We start from the raw sequence: 20,251 nt of genomic DNA, 5'->3' as shown, positions 1-20,251 counted from the left end.
AAGGGATACCTGGTTCCTCGGCAAAGCAACACTGTCACCCCTCTCACTAGTGGATGAACCCACCCCTTGGCAAGGATATAGATAGTGCACCCATGCAGATGGTAATTAGATGTCAGTGTGGATAAACGTTATGAGTTAACAGACTTTGAATGAGGGATGATAGTAGGTGCCCGATGGATGAGTCACTCTACTGCGGAGCTGGTACCAATATTGCAATATCCCCATTCGACAGTATCAAGAATGTATAGGGAATACGCCATTTCCAGAATACACCTCATTGTGGACAGCGCTGTGGACGGAGAAAGGTGGTGAATCAACGTGGCCGTCGATGCCTGTCTTGCAATGTTTCAGCCAACTGGAAAGCGACAGTGGCACAAATCACCACAGACTTCAACAAGGAAGGTACCAGAACCTTCGCCACCAAGACCATCAGGCAATCATTAGCTGCAATAGGTTACGGGAGCTGCCGATCCACCAGAGTCCCATTGCTAACACCGCGACACAAGACTCTATGCCTCAACTGGGTGAAAGAACATCAACACTGGACCTTGGATGATTGGAGATTGATCCGATGAGTTCTGTTTCCCATTATTTTGGGCAGACGGGAGGGTGCATATCTGTCGGAGGAAACCACACAAAGCTATGCACCCATCATATCAACAAGGAACAGTACAGGCAGGTGGACGGTCGGTAATGGTCTGTGGCATGTTCAACTGGCACACATTGGGACCTCTGGTATGTCTAGATGCATCTCAGAATGGTCCAGGTTACGTGTCCATCTTTGCAGACCATCTGCATCCCTTCATGGTCATTGTGCACCCACAGGGTAATGGACTATTCCAGCAGGACAATGCACCGCCCCACAGAGCCGTGGTGACTAGAACACTGTTTGAAGAGCATTCCGCAGATTTTACCACAGTGGAATGACCTCCGTGTTCATCGGACACGAACCCTGTGGAACATCTTCGAAATGCTGTGGAAAGGTTGTTCGAGCTTTGGATCCTCCACCCAGGAATGTGACAGAATTATAGACAGTGGTGCAGCAAGCATGGATGGAAATACCTGTGGAATGCTTTCATGAACTAGTGAACCCAATGCCTCGTCATGTGAATGCCTTTATCCGGGCGAACACGGGCCTACCCATTACTAGGTACGTATCCCATGATTTCTACCCACTCAGTGTACAGGGCGGGAAGACAAGTTAGTGACCTAAGATGACATCACAATCACCAGATCATGCAAACGATGTATAAACAGCCACGTAGCTATAACTGCAAGAGCAATTCACACCAAGTTACGAAGCTTAGTGAATAAGAGACAGCACTGAAAGAGAAAAATTCAAAGTTTAAACCTAATATAGCCAAAGTTATATGGAATCAGAAAAATAATAAAAATAATGCAATTGTCTTAATTCTCATAGAAGAATAAACTTGCTTTTGCAACAAGTTGCCCTGATCTTGCAGTACCTTTCAAACAGATGGTCTTACCAAAGTTTAGTTGACTATTTGTCTAAAAGATGATAACTGCTATGAGTCTGTTTAAGAACTAACCCATCTCCCAACAAATAGCAGGTAGTCTCTAGTAACAACACTCAGGCAAAACAGATCGGTTTAGCTAAATCACAATTTTGAAAACTCCAATTTTCTAAACTTCAAGGCAGCTCACGTCGAACAACTTCTGTATAACTGTTTGTTTTTTCTGCATGTTTTCTGCAGAAGAGAAAATGGATTGAACATTTTTTGTGAGGTGAGGATGTGATGGAGGGAAAAGTTGAGAGGAAGAAGCCCAGAGGGAGGTTGACAAAAATTAAGATAGTTGAACTTAGGTTGAAAACGATGGTAGATAAGGAGGAGATGAAAATATGAAGATGTAGACTAAGTATATAGGAAGATAAGGAGAACTTGTTGTTGAATGTATGCATGGACTTGCCCTTGGTAAAACCAGTAATACTAAAATAACAACATTTACACATAATGGTTATGAAATAACACTTTTTTATGAGTCTCAGAAGATGTGCAAAAGACTGTGACTAGGTTGCTGAAGTGTGACACATGGAAATTAAATATTTTTTAATTTATAAAATCATTGTTCAGTTTGTTTTTTAAACCTCAATTTACTTGTGGATAAGAGTATTTTTTTTTACAATACTACTAAAAAATAAAAATAAAATACACTTACCACTGATGATGTATATTAGCCTTCAGATGTGCTCCTAGAGGTCCATAATTTAAAGAAATAATGGATTCACCTTTTCGAAATGGCGTGAGAATCCCATGTTTCTTACATAGTGCAAATATTTTGCTCAACTGGGATTGATTTGAGGATACTGTCATATCATCATACATGAACTGTTAAAAGAAATTCTTTAATTAAATCAGAAGTACCACATATTAACTATTTTAACCAGGAAAAATACATTATTAGCTTTATACATGGCTATTTTCAAAACTCATTGGGCTAATTACAGTTACCATGGAGAAACTGAAATCATAAAAAGCCCAACATGGTAAGTAACTTCTCTAAAAATTAATGGTTATGTCTTCAAGGTTATTAAAAAAAAAAAGGAACAAATATACTATAAAAATAATACGGCAAATTAATGGTACAATTAGGATTATTCCTGAAAAGGTGCAATTCTGCTACCAAGTATCAAGTCAACCCAATATTCAAAATGAAATAAAATCATAAACTCCCATTTGCACTAAATGCATGCTGCCCACCTAAAGAGACGCCCTCACAACTGCCACAGCAAGATTGCCACTTTCAAAATAACTGAGAGAAATAATTACAGGGAACTCAAGCGACACCTCTTCAAAGGGACACCAGCAGTTATATTTTGCTTACTCACAACTTCTCATCATCATAGCTTCTCTTTCTGAGAAGCTATGGTGAATGCTTATTATTTTAAATCAGAACAAAAATTAATAAAATTTTTGTTCTTAAAATTTTAAAAAAGTTTAATCCACAAACTTAAACTAGCTCAGCACAAGAAAAGAACAAATAAAACACCGTTCTAAGTCTTTATAGCACACAGTTGATGATAAAGAAAAACAGCACAAACAGCAAACTACAAACAGCACAGACTTCAGTCAGTGTGCTGATACTAAGCAGTTGTTAATTTCATGTGCCTTTATGTTGCTGATGCTATCGAGGCAGTGTTAGGTGGATCGGAAACTGCTAGCTTGGGGGGATATAAGGACTAAAAGATTAACAGTAGCCACCGGCAGAAGTTAAAGTGATTCTTGCACTGTTTCTATTATAATGAGCAGCAGCCTGGAAAACAAGATGCAGGGTACTTCAGAGACTGCTGGGAGTCATTGCGGTACAAGTAAACACATGGGTTATGTTAGGGTAGCTAAGAATAGGAACAGGTGCATGTATACTTGCGTGTACGCCAATGGAGTACACGCAAGTATACTCCATTGGTACTCCATTCCTAGGAGTTTGGTAAATAAATTTGATGAATTTGAGGTATTGCTCAAAACATCAAAGGCAGATATTGTTGGGATTCAGAGACGTGGTATCACACAGATATAAGGAATGCAGAACTGGAAAGTGGGGAGTACAATGTGTACAGAAAGGATAGACAGGATAGGAAGGAAGGAGGGGCTATGCTATCAGTTAAGAAACACAAAATCCAAGGAAGTGAAGCCACTCGACATTGCTGGATAGTGCAGTGTTGAGTCAGTTTGGTATGACATAAGCATTGAGAGATCAAAATTGAGAGTAGGAGTGTGCTATAGGCCTAATTACTCTGATGAGTATAATAAGAAACTGTACAGGGAAATAGAGTGGGCCAGTAAATCAGTCTTATAATGGGGGATTTTAATTTCCCAGATATTGACTGGAATTTGTGGGTTGGTCACTCACACACCAGCAAGGCTTTTGTGGATTTATTGGATGATTGTTTTCTACATCAGCATGTTCGGGAGGCAACTATAGGCAGTAATACTCTTGATCTGATTATCAGTAGTGATTCTTCATGCATTAAGAATCTTCAGATAAAGGAACCACTAGGTGGCAGTGATATCACAGTGTGCTGAAGTGGGATTTACTCAAAGAGGTAACTACCATCAGGGGTAGGTAAAGGGAAGGGATTTTGCTTTCGTAAAGGCGACTACGATGGTCTGAGACAGTATTTAAATTCTATACAGTGGGACCAACTGATGATGTTACCAACAGCAAATTCAAAATGGGAAGCTACTAGGCTTTACATACCAACTAAGAAATACTGTTCAAGGTTTAGGCCTAAATGGATGTCAGATGAACTAATGAGACATAGGGCAGAGAAGAAAAATGCATGGGAAACATAAATTAATGGGTGACATGGAAGCCTATGATATATATATAAGCTGGTCTGTAACCAAGTCACAAAGGAGATTAGGCAAGCAAAGGCAGATTATGAGAAATCCTTGGCAAATGATGCAAAGAAAAACAGAAAAGAGTTCTTTACCTATGTAAACTCTAGAAGGAAAGGGATGAATCAGATTGGTCCACTGGATATTGATGGTTCAACTGTTGATGATCCTGCTCAGGTTGCTAACAAACTAAACGAGCATTTTGCATCTACATTCACATATGAGAAGTTATTCAGGAAGGGGAATGCCAGAGGTGAAGTAAACTCTGGCAGTGAGCTAGATGATTTTGTAATAACTGAGAGGAAAGTAGAGGAGAAATTGTTCAGGATAAACATAAAAAAGGCACCCAGGGTGGATGGAATCTATCCAATTACATTAAAGGAGGCAGCAAAGGAAGTAAGCAAACCCTTAGCCATAATTATGAGAGCTTCTTTGGACTCAGGGGATGTATCCATAGACTGGAGATGTGCAAATGTGACCCCAATTCACAAAGGAGGATCAAAGGCTGACACAAGTAATTATAGACCTGTGAGTTTAACTTCTGTTCCAGGAAAATTAATGGAGGCACTGGTTAAAGAAGTACTGCAGGATCATCTAGACAAGACTTCAGTTATAGCTCGGACACAACATGGTTTTCTTAAGGGAAAGTCTTGCCTGACCAATTTGATTGGATACTATGATGCAGTCACAAAAGAACTGGATGAAGGGAATAACTTTGATATTATATATTTGGATCTTAGAAAGGCTCTTGATCCTGTTGCACATGGAAGACTGATGCACAAATTGGAGCAGTGTGGCATTGGATGCAAATTGCTGCTAGGGATAAAGAGATGGTTGAGGGGGAGAACACAGAGTGGTAATCAATGGACACTGCTCGTCGTGGACTAATGTTATTAGTGGAGTCCCTCAAGGTTCAGTGTTGGGTTCATTGTTGTTTTCTGTATTTATAAATGATATTAATGATGGTATATCAAACTTAATGTCCAAGTTTGCAGACGATACAAAGGTTGGCAGGGTTGTTAAGGACACTACTGACAGTATGCTGCTGCAACAGGATCTGGAAAGGTTGTGCAGATGGGCTGAGAGGTGGCAAATGAAGTTTAACATTGACAAATGTAAAGTGCTACATATGGGAAACAGTAACCCCAGAGAAATGTGTCAACTCTGTGGTACTACACTGACAGTAGTAGAGAATGAAAAGGACAGGGGGTAATTGTGCAGACAGATATGAAGTTTTCTGAGCAGTGCAGATGGGCTGCAAGAGTAGCTCATGGTGTCTTGCAAATGATATAAAGGAATTTTTCTAGCAGGGATAAGGAGGTGATTATTCCCTTGTATAAGGCAATGGTCAGGCCACACTTTGACTACTGTATACAGGTCTGGAGGTCTCATTTCAAGAAGGATGTAGAGCTGCTGGAACGAGTACAGAGAAGGGCAACAAGATTAGTGAACAGAACAAAGGGTTGCTCTTATGAAGAAAGGCTTAAGTTTTGCAAATTACTGTGTCTGGAGACACCTCCTTAATCCTGCTAGAAAGGTTCCTGTATATCATTGACAAGAGGTGTATAAAGCCTTGAATGGTTTGAGCATGCTCAATGCTGATGGGATTTTTCCTCTTGCTCAGAATAACCACCTGAGAGGGCATAAATTCAATTTGAACAAAGACAGATGTAGGATAGATGTGCGGAAATTTGCTTTAGCCAGCGGGTAGTTGGTTGGTGGAACAGACTTCCATCCCTTGTTGTGGAAGTTGATAGCCTAAATAAATTTAAGGCTCAGCTGGACAGGTATTTCAAACGAACGGAGGGGTGAAATGGGAGCAGTTTTTTTTTTGGCTGATGCTACATAAGCTTGCTTTCTTGCATCATATACTAATGCTAATGCTAAAACTTAAGAATGGCCCCATTTATGCACTACAACACATTACTTGGGTTCTATATACATCAGCAGCAGTGAACAGTTAACCCAGAAGCATACATTTGGGATGTTAAAGACCTCATATGATTTCAGTAATATCATGTTCTGCATCTACTCAACCCACACAGCTGAAACTCCCAATACCTTTCAAAAGTGATTTCTTTGATTCTCCATTGAAAATACCAAAAATCTGTTATTTATAGTTATGTACACAGGAAAAACACGTTAAAATTAAGGCTATTCCCAACATTTATATGCACATTCTGAAAAACAAGAATTTAAAATTAGCAGCATCTCTTACAGCCAATTACTGAAGTGTGCTGGCTTTATCTTATGGCAACACTACCAACTGTTACTCTCTGGCTTCATATTACTAGAGACTGGCTGGCATCCAATCTGCTTGAAGATTTTTTGTTTTATTTTGCTTGCCGATAGTGAAGGGAGCTCCCAAATAGAGGAGGAGGTTGAGAAAGATGTCTAAAGAACATGCCGGAACACTGCAGAGAAGTTTATTTTAAAAACTAATTATAAATATACATTTTTAATATAAAAAAATAGATGTTTTTGCAGTGCATGTTCATTAGCATTAGTTGAAGCATATGATGCAAGAACGCAAGCTTATACAGCATCAGCCAAAAAAAAAAAAACCTTCCAATTTCAAACTTTTGTCTAGTTTAGCCTTAAATTTATTTAAGCTATCAAACTTCCACGTTAACAGATGGAAGTCTGTTCCAGCAATCAACTACCTGCTGGCTAAAGGCAAACTTCCGTACATCTATTCTACAAATATCTTTCCTCAATTTGAACCTTGCTCTCTCAGGTTCTTAATCTCAGCAAGTGGAAGAATCCCATCAGCACTGAGTCTGCTCAAACCATTCAAGGCCTTATACACCATCAGATCACCTCGCAAGTGACTAGTCTCCAGATGCTATAACTTGTAGAACTTAGGCCTTTCTTCGTAAGCGCACCCCCTTTGTTTCTCTCACCAATCTTGTTGCCCTTCTCTGTACTCATTCTAGCAACTCTACATCCTTCCTAAAATGAGGCCTCCAGACCTGTATGCAGTACTCAAGGTGCAGCCTGACCACTGCCTTATACAAAGGAATAATCACCTCCTTGTCTCTGCTAGCAAAATTCCTATATATCGTTGACAAAACTCCATGACCTACTCTGGCAGACATCTGCACTGCTCAAAGAACTTCATATCTGACTTTGTAACAGTAGTGACATTAAAAGTGAATAATTTTGAATTATTTCTGGCTGATTTTTATTAATTAGTTTATTTTTTCTGAATACACATGTGATCCTCAAAAACATTGGCATGCATATGCCTCATTACTTAAATTAAAACTTACTCATTTTTACTTTTTTTTTTTAAAAATAGTATCTTCTACATTTATTTATGCATCATATAATTCAATTTCGTCATTCCTGGATATAAATTCCAGAGAATTTCAGAGCCTTTTAAAGCCGAAATCAAATAATAGCCCACATATGCAATTCCCCTCATCTGATTTTCAAACCTATTTTTGTGCTGCTGTCCATTAAAACTGTACATTTAAAATGACAGTCCAGATGCAGCCCTGGGGTTATTGTTGTCCCTATGCAGAAATGTATTTGGTGCCCTTGAGATACTTTTATTAAATATTATTATAATAAAAATTTTGAATTTCGGCCCCCAGACTACCTTAAAATTCTAGCAAGTGCTGCTATCTCTTATCTGCATTTCCAACTGATAGATATCTATTAGCAGTTGGAAACTAACAGCATCAGCAAAATCCCATTCCCATACAAATAGTCTCTCATGTTAACAAGTGCAGACCATGTTTAAGAAAATTCTACCCTATAAGGCTTGAACAATCTCACCAGAACTGAACTGATTGACATAGCCCTCATCATATATTCCTATCGTGTCTGAGAAGAACTGCAGACACTTTCAATTCTAACTTGCAACTTTTTCTTCTCAACATTGCTGTCCAACACTAAATTCCTACATAGAATTCTTTTTTAAACAATTCATTTGCTTCTTGTTGACTGAGATTTTTTTTTTTTTTTTCCCCATTGCTCTTTCAAATTTTGGTAACCCACTAAAACTTCAGCAGCATGACAATGGCTTATCCCTTAAGCTGGTCTGGCAGCAGGGTCAATGTTATTTCTCAATGCCCCTTTATTAAATATTATATTGCAATGTAGATAGCTGGCAATTGGCTTTGTTCTTTAGTGAAAACCACTTTCATGGAGTACATGCAGCTGATACAGTGCTATAGGTGGCTGCTTTATGAGGAAAAAAAAGGGAATTTCCTGCATTGAAACAAGCCACTGTGGCAAACTACGGTCTGATGTAGTGTTCTGCTGTCTGCCTCTTTCAATGCTAGGATTTCACAAAATTCAAGGCTAAGTACTAGCTAGGTCCTAAATGTAATTCTGTGTCTGTGGGAGCCATTTGGCCTGTCTTCTTTACAGTTCTGATTTCAGAAGTTTAGGGTGTGTACTAGTCATAAATGCAATGGTCAAGGGCAGGAAACATGGCAACAAAGAAATTTATTTTTGTGGTAGTGGACAGGATGAGGGTACTCTGTTCCCCTATTTCTTTGTGGTGGGTGTCTACCACTATGACTGGCAGTATTTGGTCATTACAAAGGCTGGAAATAATACAGTGCAATTCCTTGCCATGCAGACTGCTTACATTGAGGGCACAGACAGTCTGGATTTTTAACATCATCTGGACATGTATGTGCCAGTCAGTAGATAACACATCCTCTCCATTCTCACCAACCAGTTTCCAGCTATTATAGCTCCTTGCACTAGTCAGTGCCATCATGATATGGTAGGCATCCAGGCAAATGCCTAGGTGCCGTTTGGGTAGGGGTGCTTTGTGGTAGTGTGGATTATTTAAAAGGGTGCCAAATGCTTGATTTGCCTAGGGTGCAAAAATATCTCATGACAGCACTGACCACAGTATACGTGATTGTTATACTCAGATTCTCATTTTTGGTTCCTCATATCACACTTGGTGTACCAACTTTGAGTGGAACATGTGCTCAAAGTTCAAATAGTTTGGAAAAAATGGCTCCAAGTGGTCCTTTTTCTGCAGATGGAGAGAGTACATCACTCCTACCTTGACAATTGATTCTGGAATGTGGCATCTCACCTCTGAGTATTACATTCCCGATGTGGACAAGAAGCTTCTCAAGATGTCTAAAGAACTATTTATAATAATAACTAAAATAACTAATAATAAAATAAAATAATAACCTAACTAAAACAAAAACCTAACTAAATAACCTAACTAAAATAAAATAATAACCTAAAAATAACTATTTATATAAAAATAGTTATAGTACTGGAGGTTAATAATGAACTACCTACAGTCTTCTTTAACCTTGAAAAATACTGGAATATGATGAGTAATATCACAGAAAATTATTATTATTAGGCATATGGTGCAAGGAAGCCTAAGGCTGCAACACAGAAAAAAAAAAAAAAATTCTAAGTTACCCTAAGAGAGAGAGAGAAGTAGAAGGGAATCACCAAGGAAGAGAAGAATGATGATATCCAGCTCAGGGCCCTGGGTGTGCCCAGCCCATACTCACCAGATGTGAGCCCCTGGGGTTATTTACATTACTGATGAGGATGTAGACATGACAGAAACTTTTTTTTTGAATGGCTTTTATCTATATGATATTGTAAATACACGGTGGGATTGCTGAAAGTTGTCCAGGATCGTCTAATGCAATAAATACGGAAAAATATATAAAAATAAATTTGCCCGTTATCAGCAGCAAACAACACTGCTGTGTTCCGTGGTGTCACAGGTGTCAGTTAATACAATAGAGTTCTTTAAAAACGACGTTACAAAAATTAAGGTTCCGAATGCTGAGGACAAGACTAAGGGATAAACACAACGTTCATTGCATGACTATGGCAATGTACCGCGGGGGGTCACTCTTCCGTGTCACCGTAATTTCTTTGGTAAGCGACTAATAAATTTATATTTATTTACTCATTTCACATACCCGAGTATACAGAATATTAGACACGTGTTTACCGACTGAACGATTTAATGGCATATCACTCATGAAATACACTGCCTTAAAAGGAAAATAGGGGTATATATGAATCAAAATATTATGTGTGTTTCAATGTACTTATCATAACTTTAAATTTTAAAGAAGCTTATATGCAGCAAAAAGTTTGCAAATAAATAGTTATAAAAATAAAAAGCCACAAATCACGGATATCACACATACCAACTTCCACGCCTAGAACAAATCAAAACAGTGCCCTCTAGTGCTAAGTTGCTAAGTTTTGTGCAGAGGCACAAAATTGCAAGATTTTGTGCCTCTGCACAAAAAACATTCTTGAACATAATGCACTTAATTACAGAAATGGAAAGAAACTGTTGGCTTTGGCTAAGAGCCATCAACATTGGATAATTGAAGAGTGTAAAACCGTATTCTGGGTGGATGAATCCAAATTTGAAATTTTTCGATCCAAGCATACAGTTCAGGAAACGATCAAATGAAAGAAAAATGGTGCCACATTGTTTGCTGCCTACAGTCAAGCATAATGGTTTTATCATGATCTGGGGTTGCTTCTGATTTTCTGAAGTGAGTCACATCATCAGAATTGAAGGAATTTAAGAAAAAAAAAAGGCTATAAAAACATTCTTGAACATAATGCAATATCCTCTGGACTTCGACTTTGTTGAAGAAATTTTGTATTACAACAAAGACGCACAGCTATAAATTGTGCAGGGACTTTTCTAGAATTAAACAGGAGGGGCATTACAAACTGTGATGCGGCCACCCCAATCTCCTGACTTAAACCCAATACAGTTTTTATGGGATCATCTGCACCGTCAAATCCATGAAATCTTTCATCTTCACAAAGTTTATTGGGAACCTTGCAGATTGCTTAGAATAATGTTAGTCAAAACATTATTATAAAATTAATCGCCCGAATACCATGTCTATGTACTGCTGGGAAAAAATCTCATGGAGTTTATTTGACGAAAAATCAGTATAGTTGTTAATATTAATCATTTTTAATGTTTTTACTGTAAATTTTTCACTGATTAATCAAAAATCTTAATACTGTATACTCTGTAGTGTGTTGCTTTTATATTATATGTTATTATTATTATTTATACATTGCAAGGAAGCCTGAGGCTTATGCTGCACAAAAACAGCCAAAAAAATTCCCGCGTTACCCTGAGAGACAGATAATAGAGAGAGAGAGAGAGAAGTAGAAAGGAATCACCAAGAAAGAGAAGAATGATGATATCCAGCTGAGGACCCTGGGTGTGCCAAGCCCATACTCACCAGATGTGAGCCCCTGGTTATTGCTATAGCTAATATAAAATATATATATATAAATAATTAACGAAGACTGTTATCATACGCTGTGGTTCCAAGCTTTTAGGACGATTGTATATATGATGTCTCCTGAGGGAACAATTAGAAACTTAAGTAGAGTCGAATTTTTTTCAAAAAAAGCAAAAATTCTGAAATTTTTGCATTAATGCAATATGGCATACGAACAAAGGTTCTTTTAAGATCTGAAAGAAAACTGAAATGAAGAATGTTGGATTCGTTGAACAATGTAATAATAAGTATATGTTTTGCAGTGAGACCATTTCCTGCAAGAAGGAACTCCTGTCAGACGCAACTTACGGTCCGTCATTTTCTGGTTAATTGTCCCCTACATTCAGCCATCCGGTCAACACTTTTCAGTCACTCTCCACGTTGAAAATATCAAATTCTTAGGAAATGAAGCAAATATTGAAGAACTTTTATATCTAAAATATATTGGCTTGTACAGAAGCATATAATTTAACCTCTCTAACGATATGCGTCGTGTAAATTAACGACGAACAGACACAATTTGGCCTTAGTAGCCCTTGTGTCGTTAAATCGAATAACAACAGCAAGAAAGAACAGATGACTGCGTTGAGTATGAATCCGTTGGGTTCTAACTAAGATTGCTTCCTCTTTTTTATTTGTACAGAAACTCGAAATCCATAATTGTAGTTCAGGGTGTAATTGAAAGAGAGCTTCTAAGGGTTTGAATTTGCAATACAATTGTCCATGTTCCTTACTAATTCGCTATATACCACATCCGGCAGGTGGCTCATTACTGGAAAAAAATTTATATCTGCTTATGCGGAAATTGATAGCTTAAATAAATTCAGGAAGAACTAGATAACTATTGGTGGGAATGAATAGGTGAAAATGGGTAGTCTCTCTCTTTTTTTTTTTTTTTTTTTTACGAAAAAGAGTCTACGAAAACTCTAGCGACCAAAAAAATGCCAAGATTTATCGCGCTTATATCTCGTAAACTATAAATGATAATCTAATGATTTAAATTTCGCTGGATAGAGGGTTATATCCACATCTAAAATGGTGGGTAGTGGGAGTATACAGCGGTTATGAGGGTAGCGCTTGCGCGTGAGCACTGAAAATGGCGACGACGCGCGGCGTTTGGGCAGTGTAACTTTGGATTGCGAAGAGATAAGACGTTGAAATTGGTGTCGATTTGTAGAGAATAACAGGATCTACAATATTATTTAGTAATAATAACCGATAAAATAAAATTTGTAAAGTTATAAGCAATAAGTGTGCTGAGTTGAAGAAAATTTTCATAATGTCGAAAAAATTGCAAATGAAATATGAACAGAAATGGGTTAGAAACGTATATCATTGGAAAGAAAAATTCAAAAGTTAAACTTGAAGTACATTTCTACATTGCCCACTACTTTGAGCAACACTTATATAGCTTTAACCTTTGTAAGAAACATCGATGTAAATACTATGTCATATGTATCTTACTTCTCCTATCATCGGCCTTTGATAAATAAAATTATACTTCACTTATAACCACCAAGACTTTATTCATTTACATCTTACCCTTCCTCTAACAACACAAAGACGGATTCACGCCTAAACGATTGCGGTTGTGTACACAACCCACCCCAATTTTTTTTTTTTTTTTTTTTTGGCCGATTTTGTATAAGCTTGCTGCCTTGCATCATTTGCCACTACTAATGCTAATGCTAATCTATGATCGCTATATGGGTCTAAAAAGTTTGTTCGCTGGGCTAGAAGGATGTTTAGCAGCATGATCCCCTTATTCGTTCCATGGAATGCCATTGTGGCCTGGGTTCCAGAATATAATAATTCGCTGAAGTTCATATTTTATGAGTTTTAATAAAGGATGATTGTTGAGCTGCGTTTGTTAGAGCAAAGAGAGTACTCTGCAAGTTCATGTATATTGTTTTTATTGAATTACAGGTGTGAAATATTTTCTAGGGTAAGCTTAATAGTAAGTTAGCAACAGAATATTAAGAAAAAGGGCTGTTGCTCGCAATTCATTGGCCGATTTTCAACCATCGGCGTAGATCTTAGTAGAGTGAGAATCATTTTTTGTGTGAGTACTATTTAGTTGTTGAAGTTTAATATTTGCTAGAGAATCTTTTCCCCTTCGATTAATACAATCTTCACACGGGGGGGGGGATCCGTCTCTGTGAGGTCTCTGAGAATTTTATGAAAATGAATATTTCAGAATTCTGCTAGAATTTGTAATATTATGAGAGCAGACCGATTTGTTCTGTTTGTTTCTATAGTGCGTTGTCAACTGTGGATCATGTAAAAAAACTGCAGCCATTATCAACCCACTGCAGGATGGAAGCCTCCTCAACAATTCGTGCTGAGGGAAATGTACCATAATCTGCCACGCTGGTCCAGTGCGGGTTGTCAGATCGACCGTATTTAGCAGTCAGGGGCTTGAACCCCGATCTACTCAAAGAGCGTATGCTATTGCACTCCCGCTCACTAACCACTCGGCTACGGAGGCCGTTGTAGCGGTGGCCAAATGGAATGATCGGGCAGCCTTGTAATTTTAGTTGCGTAGTTGACAAGTAACATCTTTCTTCTGATACTGCGTGGAGGTTGAATATAGAGACTTTGAACTAGAGTTCTGTATGCACCTAGGAAAACCGCGCGTTATCACTGTAGTCACAAACACTGTCTGCCCCACACCGAGTGCAAAACGCCCGGGTTCGTGGGGTTAGAATATTATCAATGCTGCCAGGAACTTTACAGATTTTTACACTCCATAAGTGATTTAGTCGATCTTAGCCGTGGACGGCAGGGTTCCCTTCCACCGCAGAAGCTCAGATTTTCCTTCCAACAAAACAGACAAATCGACCAGAGAATATATGCAATTTATGGACATAGTAGTAGTGGCAAATGATGCCAGAAAGCAAACTTATATAGTATCGGTCAATAAATAAAACACTACACACTTCTCCCATCCATGTCCTCCAAGAATTTGACCAGTTCTTCCTTGAATTTATTCAAACAATCCACTTTCCAACAACGGATGGTAGCCTGTTCCAACAGGCAGCCAACCGCTGGCTGAAGGCAAACTTTACTACATCTGCCTGCAACCATCCATCTTCAACTTAACTTCATGTTCCTTCATGTGTGTAGTCTTAGCAGGAGTAAGGATGCCATTCACATTCAGCTTACTCAATCCACTCAAGGCCTTAAACACCTCAAATATCAATCCGCATGTGCGAAGTTTCCAGGAGCTGCAATTTGCACAATTGAAGCCTTTCTAGGTAAGAAGCCTTTTGTCCCTTCACCTATCTGGTTGCCATTTTCTGCACCCGTTCCAGCAGATCTCAACCCTTCCTAAAGTGAGGCTACCGGACCTATATACAATACTCAAGATGAAGCCTAACCATGGCCATGTACAAAGAGATAATCACCTCCTTGTCCCTGCTAGCAAAATTTCTATATATCATTGATAAAATCCCATGAGCAATTATGGCAACATGTCTGCATAGCTTAGAGAATTTCATGTCTGACTGCATAATTACCCCCAGTTCTTTTTCATTCTCCATTACCCTGATTGTAGTACCACACAGTTGATAAGTTATTCTGTGATTACTGCTACCCATATTCAGTACTTTGCATTTGTTAATTTTAGCTGCAACTGCCATTTCTCAGCACAGTGGCCCAATTTTCTTAGATCTTGTTGCAGTAGCTCCCCCAGATTACTATCGTTAACTACCCTGTCAACCTTTATACCACCTGGAAACTTTGGCATTATATACCTTCATCAATATCAATAATAAATATTGAAAACAACAATGGGTCCAGCACTGAACTGTGTAGGACTGAACTGATAACATTAGTCTATGAAGAGCAGTGCCCATTGATAACCACTCTTTGTCTTCTTCCATTTAACAATCCCTTTCTCCAAAGCCGTAACTTACCCTTAATGCCAATTTACACCATTGCTCTAGTTTAAGTAGCAGTCTTATATATGTGCAACAGTATCAAAAGCCTTCCTGAAATCCAAGTATATTATATCAAAATTATTTTTTTGCATCCAGTTCCTTAGTCACTGCATCATAGTAACCTTTCAGTTTGGTTAGACAGAACGACCGTTAACAAATCCATGCTGTGACTACAAGTATAATTGTACTCCTGTCCAGATTATCCTGTATTACTTCTTTAACCAGTAACTTCATTATTTTCCCTGGATCAGATGTTAAGCTAACAGGTCAGTAATACATTATTATTATTAGTATTATTAGTATTGCTCTTATATTATTTCTCCCTGATTGGGGGTTCCACCTCGTGACGGGTATTGCTACTAAGTACACAGGGTGGTTGTTATGTCTGGTGTTACTCTTGGTCGAGGAACTCTCTGACTATCCTACAGGTGTTCAGGATTGCGACTTTCTGGAGTTCCTTCTAGGTGTTCGCTGGGAGACCTATTGCTGCTAGGCTGTTATGTAGGGTCTTTAGCACTATACCTGTGGTTGACACGATGGGATGGTCGTTACTTGTTGCCACATCTCTTTGATCTCCTGTCATAGGTTAGTGTACTTCTTGATTTTTCCCCATGGGTTTTCTGCATGTTGCCAGTGTTGGGTACCGCTGTGTCAATCAGATAGGTAGCCTTTTCCTTCTTGTCCACAAGGGTTATGTCCGGTCTATTGTGCGGGACTCTCCTATCCGCTATTATGGCGCGGTCCCAGTACAGCTTGTGGGTTATTATTATTATTATTATTATCTGTTTATTTCCATAAGGAAACCACCCCGGGACGGCAAAGTGCCAGGAGGGTGCTAAGTACATATCAGGGTACGAGATACTACGTGCAGTGGGTTACATATACTGAACACGTAGTCTCGTCCCGAAATATTATATACACATTTTATGTTTAATACATACAGTATTTACACATTTATGATTGTGTACAAACATTATACAGCTCATATATTTACAATTCATTAATAATTCCACATATAACTTACATATTAACATAACTGTTACAGAAGGTATATTTTTACAGTCAACAGATTATTATTGTTCTTAAAGCAGAAAGCTTCACTTTTATTCACAATTCTTTAGTACTTTGCGGCCGATTCATATTTCGGTAAGTCTGTACGAATCCTGGAAGATCTCTTTCCGGTATGTTGCATCCTCACACAGTTTTTCGGCATCTATCTGTAGTGAGTTAAATATTCTCGCTGCATTTGATGGGAAGAATCTTTGCAGGCTACTAAGATTGTTCAGGACTGAACGCAGTGGATTATTTAGTTCTCCGCAACGTCTAGCAGTGGCACGCGGTTTAACTAGAATATTATCCAGGACTGGAGCATCCACTCTGCCTGTGAGCATTTGTGCGAGAGTGTGTATGTTCCTGTTAATTGTCCGCTGCATCCAGGGTGTGATGTTAAGGTTTGAGTAGAGAATGGCCCTTGAGATAGTAAAAGGGTGGCCAGCAACTCTGTTAAGCCATCGCAAGAACCAGTACTCGATCCCAAGGACGGACTTATAATGTGAATCTGGAGCTGAAGACCAGATTTGCGAGGCATACATTGCAATTGGCAGGACACACATTAAAATGTACTTGGTCGCTAGCTGAGGATCCCTAATTCCTACCAGTTCCTGCCTAGTAGCCCATAAAGCGGCGAATATTTTTGTCTTCATATGGGCGAAGTGTTGAGCAAAGGTGAGTCTGTCATCCCACTTAAGACCCAGGTCCAGGTGAGAGTGCACTTTTTCCACACTAGACCCGTTCACAGAGATTGAGATGTCATTTTTATTCTGCTTGTAACTTATGGTCATTTGGGCAGACTTCTGTGCATTAATACGGAGCCCGATGCAATCCAGGTAGCTCTCAAATTCTCGGATTGTGCTATTTGCCATCTGGCAAATACTTTCTGCTGATTCATGGTCTTTGGAAGTGATGAAGAATTTTACATCGTCAGCATATGTTATAAAATTGTAGTACCGTGCAAGAAACGGCTCCAGGACGGCCGCGAAGAGAGTAGCCGAAAGAACTCCCCCTTGAGGCACTCCTTGCGAGATGGTAAAGCAAGATTGTAGCTTTTGGTGCTTAACAATAAGTTTCCTATGTTCTAGCAGGCTGGTTATTATAGTTAACAGATTTCCTCTTACATTAAAATAATTCTTCAAAATCGCAATGAGCGCTGGAATTGAGACGTTGTCGTAGGCTGCGGAGATATCCAAAAAAATAATATCTATTTGCTTTTTCTCATTTAGTGCTTTCTGCACGCGAAAAAGGGTTTCCAGTAAGTTTGTTATTGTTGATCTACCCGAAATAACTGAGTGCAAATGTGGTGGTCTATGGCTGAAGCAGTGTTGATTGATGGTGGGAAGAAGCGCTTTTTCGAATACCTTCTGTAGGGTGCAACTAACAGAAATTGGTCTGTAATCCTTAGCCAATTTTGGGTGTTTAATCTTTGGTATTGGGGTTACAATGTAATTTTTCCAAGCTTGCGGGAAAGCTCCTGACCTGATGATTTTCTGATAGATGTGCAACAAATCTGGTCTTCAGCTCCAGATTCACATTATAAGTCCGTCCTTGGGATCGAGTACTGGTTCTTGCGATGGCTTAACAGAGTTGCTGGCCACCCGGGTTGGGGTATCTAGTACTGCCTGGGGTTCGTACTTGTAGTACGGTACACTTTCTTCAGTCAACTGGTATTTCCTTGCTAGCTTCTCATGTATTATCCTGACTACCTGGTCGTGTCTATGAGTGTACTCAGTCTTGGTGATCACCTTGCATCCCACGGTGATGTGTTGGATCGTTTCTGAGGCCAGGTGGCATCGTTAACATGTGTCATCGAACACTCCGGGCTCCTTGGCGATGTATTTTCAATAGTCCTTGATGTTGATTACCTGGTCTTGTATGGCGAGCATGAATCCTTCAGTCTCGGGGAGGAGCGTCCCGCTCGTGAGCCATGCATTGGAAGCAATTTTATCTATGTGTTCTTGATGGAGATCATTGAAGTGTCTGTCATGGAATGTCTTCTCTGCCCATCTTTCTAGCTTCGCTTGTGCCTCCTGGTTGGGGGGGGGACTCCTCGCTTAGGTTGAGTGGGGTATACCGCTTGTCTCTCTTCCTATTGACCTGCTGGAGTGCTGCTGTGTGTTTCTGGAAGTAATCCTTCAGGTTAACTATCGCTGTCTTCTGTTGCACAATGAGGTCTATCAGGCCCCCTTCCTCCTTCTTTCTGGGCAATTGTCAGTCTCTCCACGGCAGATTTCGGGTGGTGTTGGCGGCTCTTGGTCATCATTATCCTTGTCTTTCTCATGATATCCTCCAGCTCGGTGTTATGCCATCGGTGTTAGTCCAATCTATGACCCCGAATGAGTATGTTAGCACTTATTATTATTATTATTATTATTATTATTATTATTATTATTATTATTTCTCCTTGATTGGGGGTTCCACTCCGTGACGGGTACTGCTACAAAGTACACAGGGTGATTGTAATGTCTTGTGTTACTGTCATTCGGGGAAATCTCTGACTATCCTACAGGTTTTCAGGATTGCGACTTTCTGGAGTTCCTTGTAGGTGTTCTCTGGGAGACCTATTGCTGCTAGGTAGAGTCTTTGGTACCATACTGGTTGTTCACACGATGATTGGGATGGTTGATACTTCTTGCATATGCTACATCTCCTTGATCTCGTGTCTCAAGTTCGTGTACTTCCTAATTTTTTCCTCATGGGTTTTCGGGACATTGCTAGTGTTCGGCACCGCTATATCAATCAGGTAGATAGCCTTTTCCATCTTGTACACAAGGGTTATGTCCGGTCTGTTATGGCCCGGTCCCAGTACAGCTTGTGGGTTCGGGTCTCTAGTACTGCCTGTGGTTCATACTTGTAGTATGGTACACTTTCTTTGTTGAACTGGTATTTCCTCGCCAGCTTCTGATGTATTATCCTGCCTACCTAGTCGTGTCTATGAGTGTACTCAGTGCGGGTGATCACCTTGCACCCCGCGGTGATGTGTTGAATCGTTTCTGAGGCCAGGTGGCATCGTCGACATGTGTCATCTGACATTCCGGGCTCCTTTGCGATGTATTTTCTATAGTTTCTGGTGTTGATTACCTGGTCTTGGATGGCCAGCATGAATCCTTCAGTCTCGGGGAAGAGCGTCCCGTTTGTGAGCCATGCATTGGAAGCAATGTTATCGATGTGATCTTGATGGAGGTCATTGTAGTGTCTGCCATGGAGTGTCTTCTTTGCCCATCTTTCTATCTTTGTTTCCTGTACCGTTTGGGTGGGAGGGGTTTCCTCGCTTAGGTTGAGTGGGGTATATCACTTATGTATCTTCCTTATGGCCTGATGGAGTGGTGCTGTGGTGTTCTCGAAGTAATCCTTCAGGTTAACTATTGCTGTTTTCTGTTGTTCTGTCAGGTCTATCAGGCCCCTTCCTCCCTCTTTCCGAGGTATTGTTATTCTCTCCACTGCTGACTTCAGGTGGTGTTGGCGACCCTTGGTCATCATTATCCTTGTCTTTCGCATGATATCTTCTAGTTCGGTGTTAGTCCAATCTATGACCCAGAAGGTGTATGTTATTACTGGAGCTGCATAGGTGTTTATGGCTTTAACTATGTTCCCTCCATTCAATTTTGTTTCAGCA

General features: G+C 39.5%; 1 protein-coding gene across 1 annotated transcript in view; it reads right to left on the bottom strand.

Moving 5' to 3' along the window:
- PolG2 (DNA polymerase subunit gamma-2, mitochondrial) overlaps nt 1–10,554 on the bottom strand; it is an 86,003-nt gene extending 75,449 nt beyond the window's left edge. The window contains exons 1-2 of the mRNA XM_090377790.1: nt 10,526–10,554; nt 2,179–2,348 (exon numbers count right to left, since the gene is read on the bottom strand). Coding sequence (XP_090233916.1) covers nt 2,179–2,345 — 167 coding nt within the window. The 5' untranslated portion in view covers nt 2,346–2,348; nt 10,526–10,554. The remainder of the gene's footprint in view (nt 1–2,178; nt 2,349–10,525) is intronic.
- Between the last annotated feature and the right edge of the window lie 9,697 nt (nt 10,555–20,251).

Source organism: Mastigoproctus giganteus, chromosome 7, assembly GCF_048544385.1.
Source record: "Mastigoproctus giganteus isolate SK-2022 chromosome 7, ASM4854438v1, whole genome shotgun sequence".
Lineage (NCBI taxonomy): Eukaryota > Metazoa > Arthropoda > Arachnida > Uropygi > Thelyphonidae > Mastigoproctus > Mastigoproctus giganteus.
Note: the sequence above shows the minus strand (reverse complement) of the source record. Positions and strands in the feature narration are given on the sequence as shown.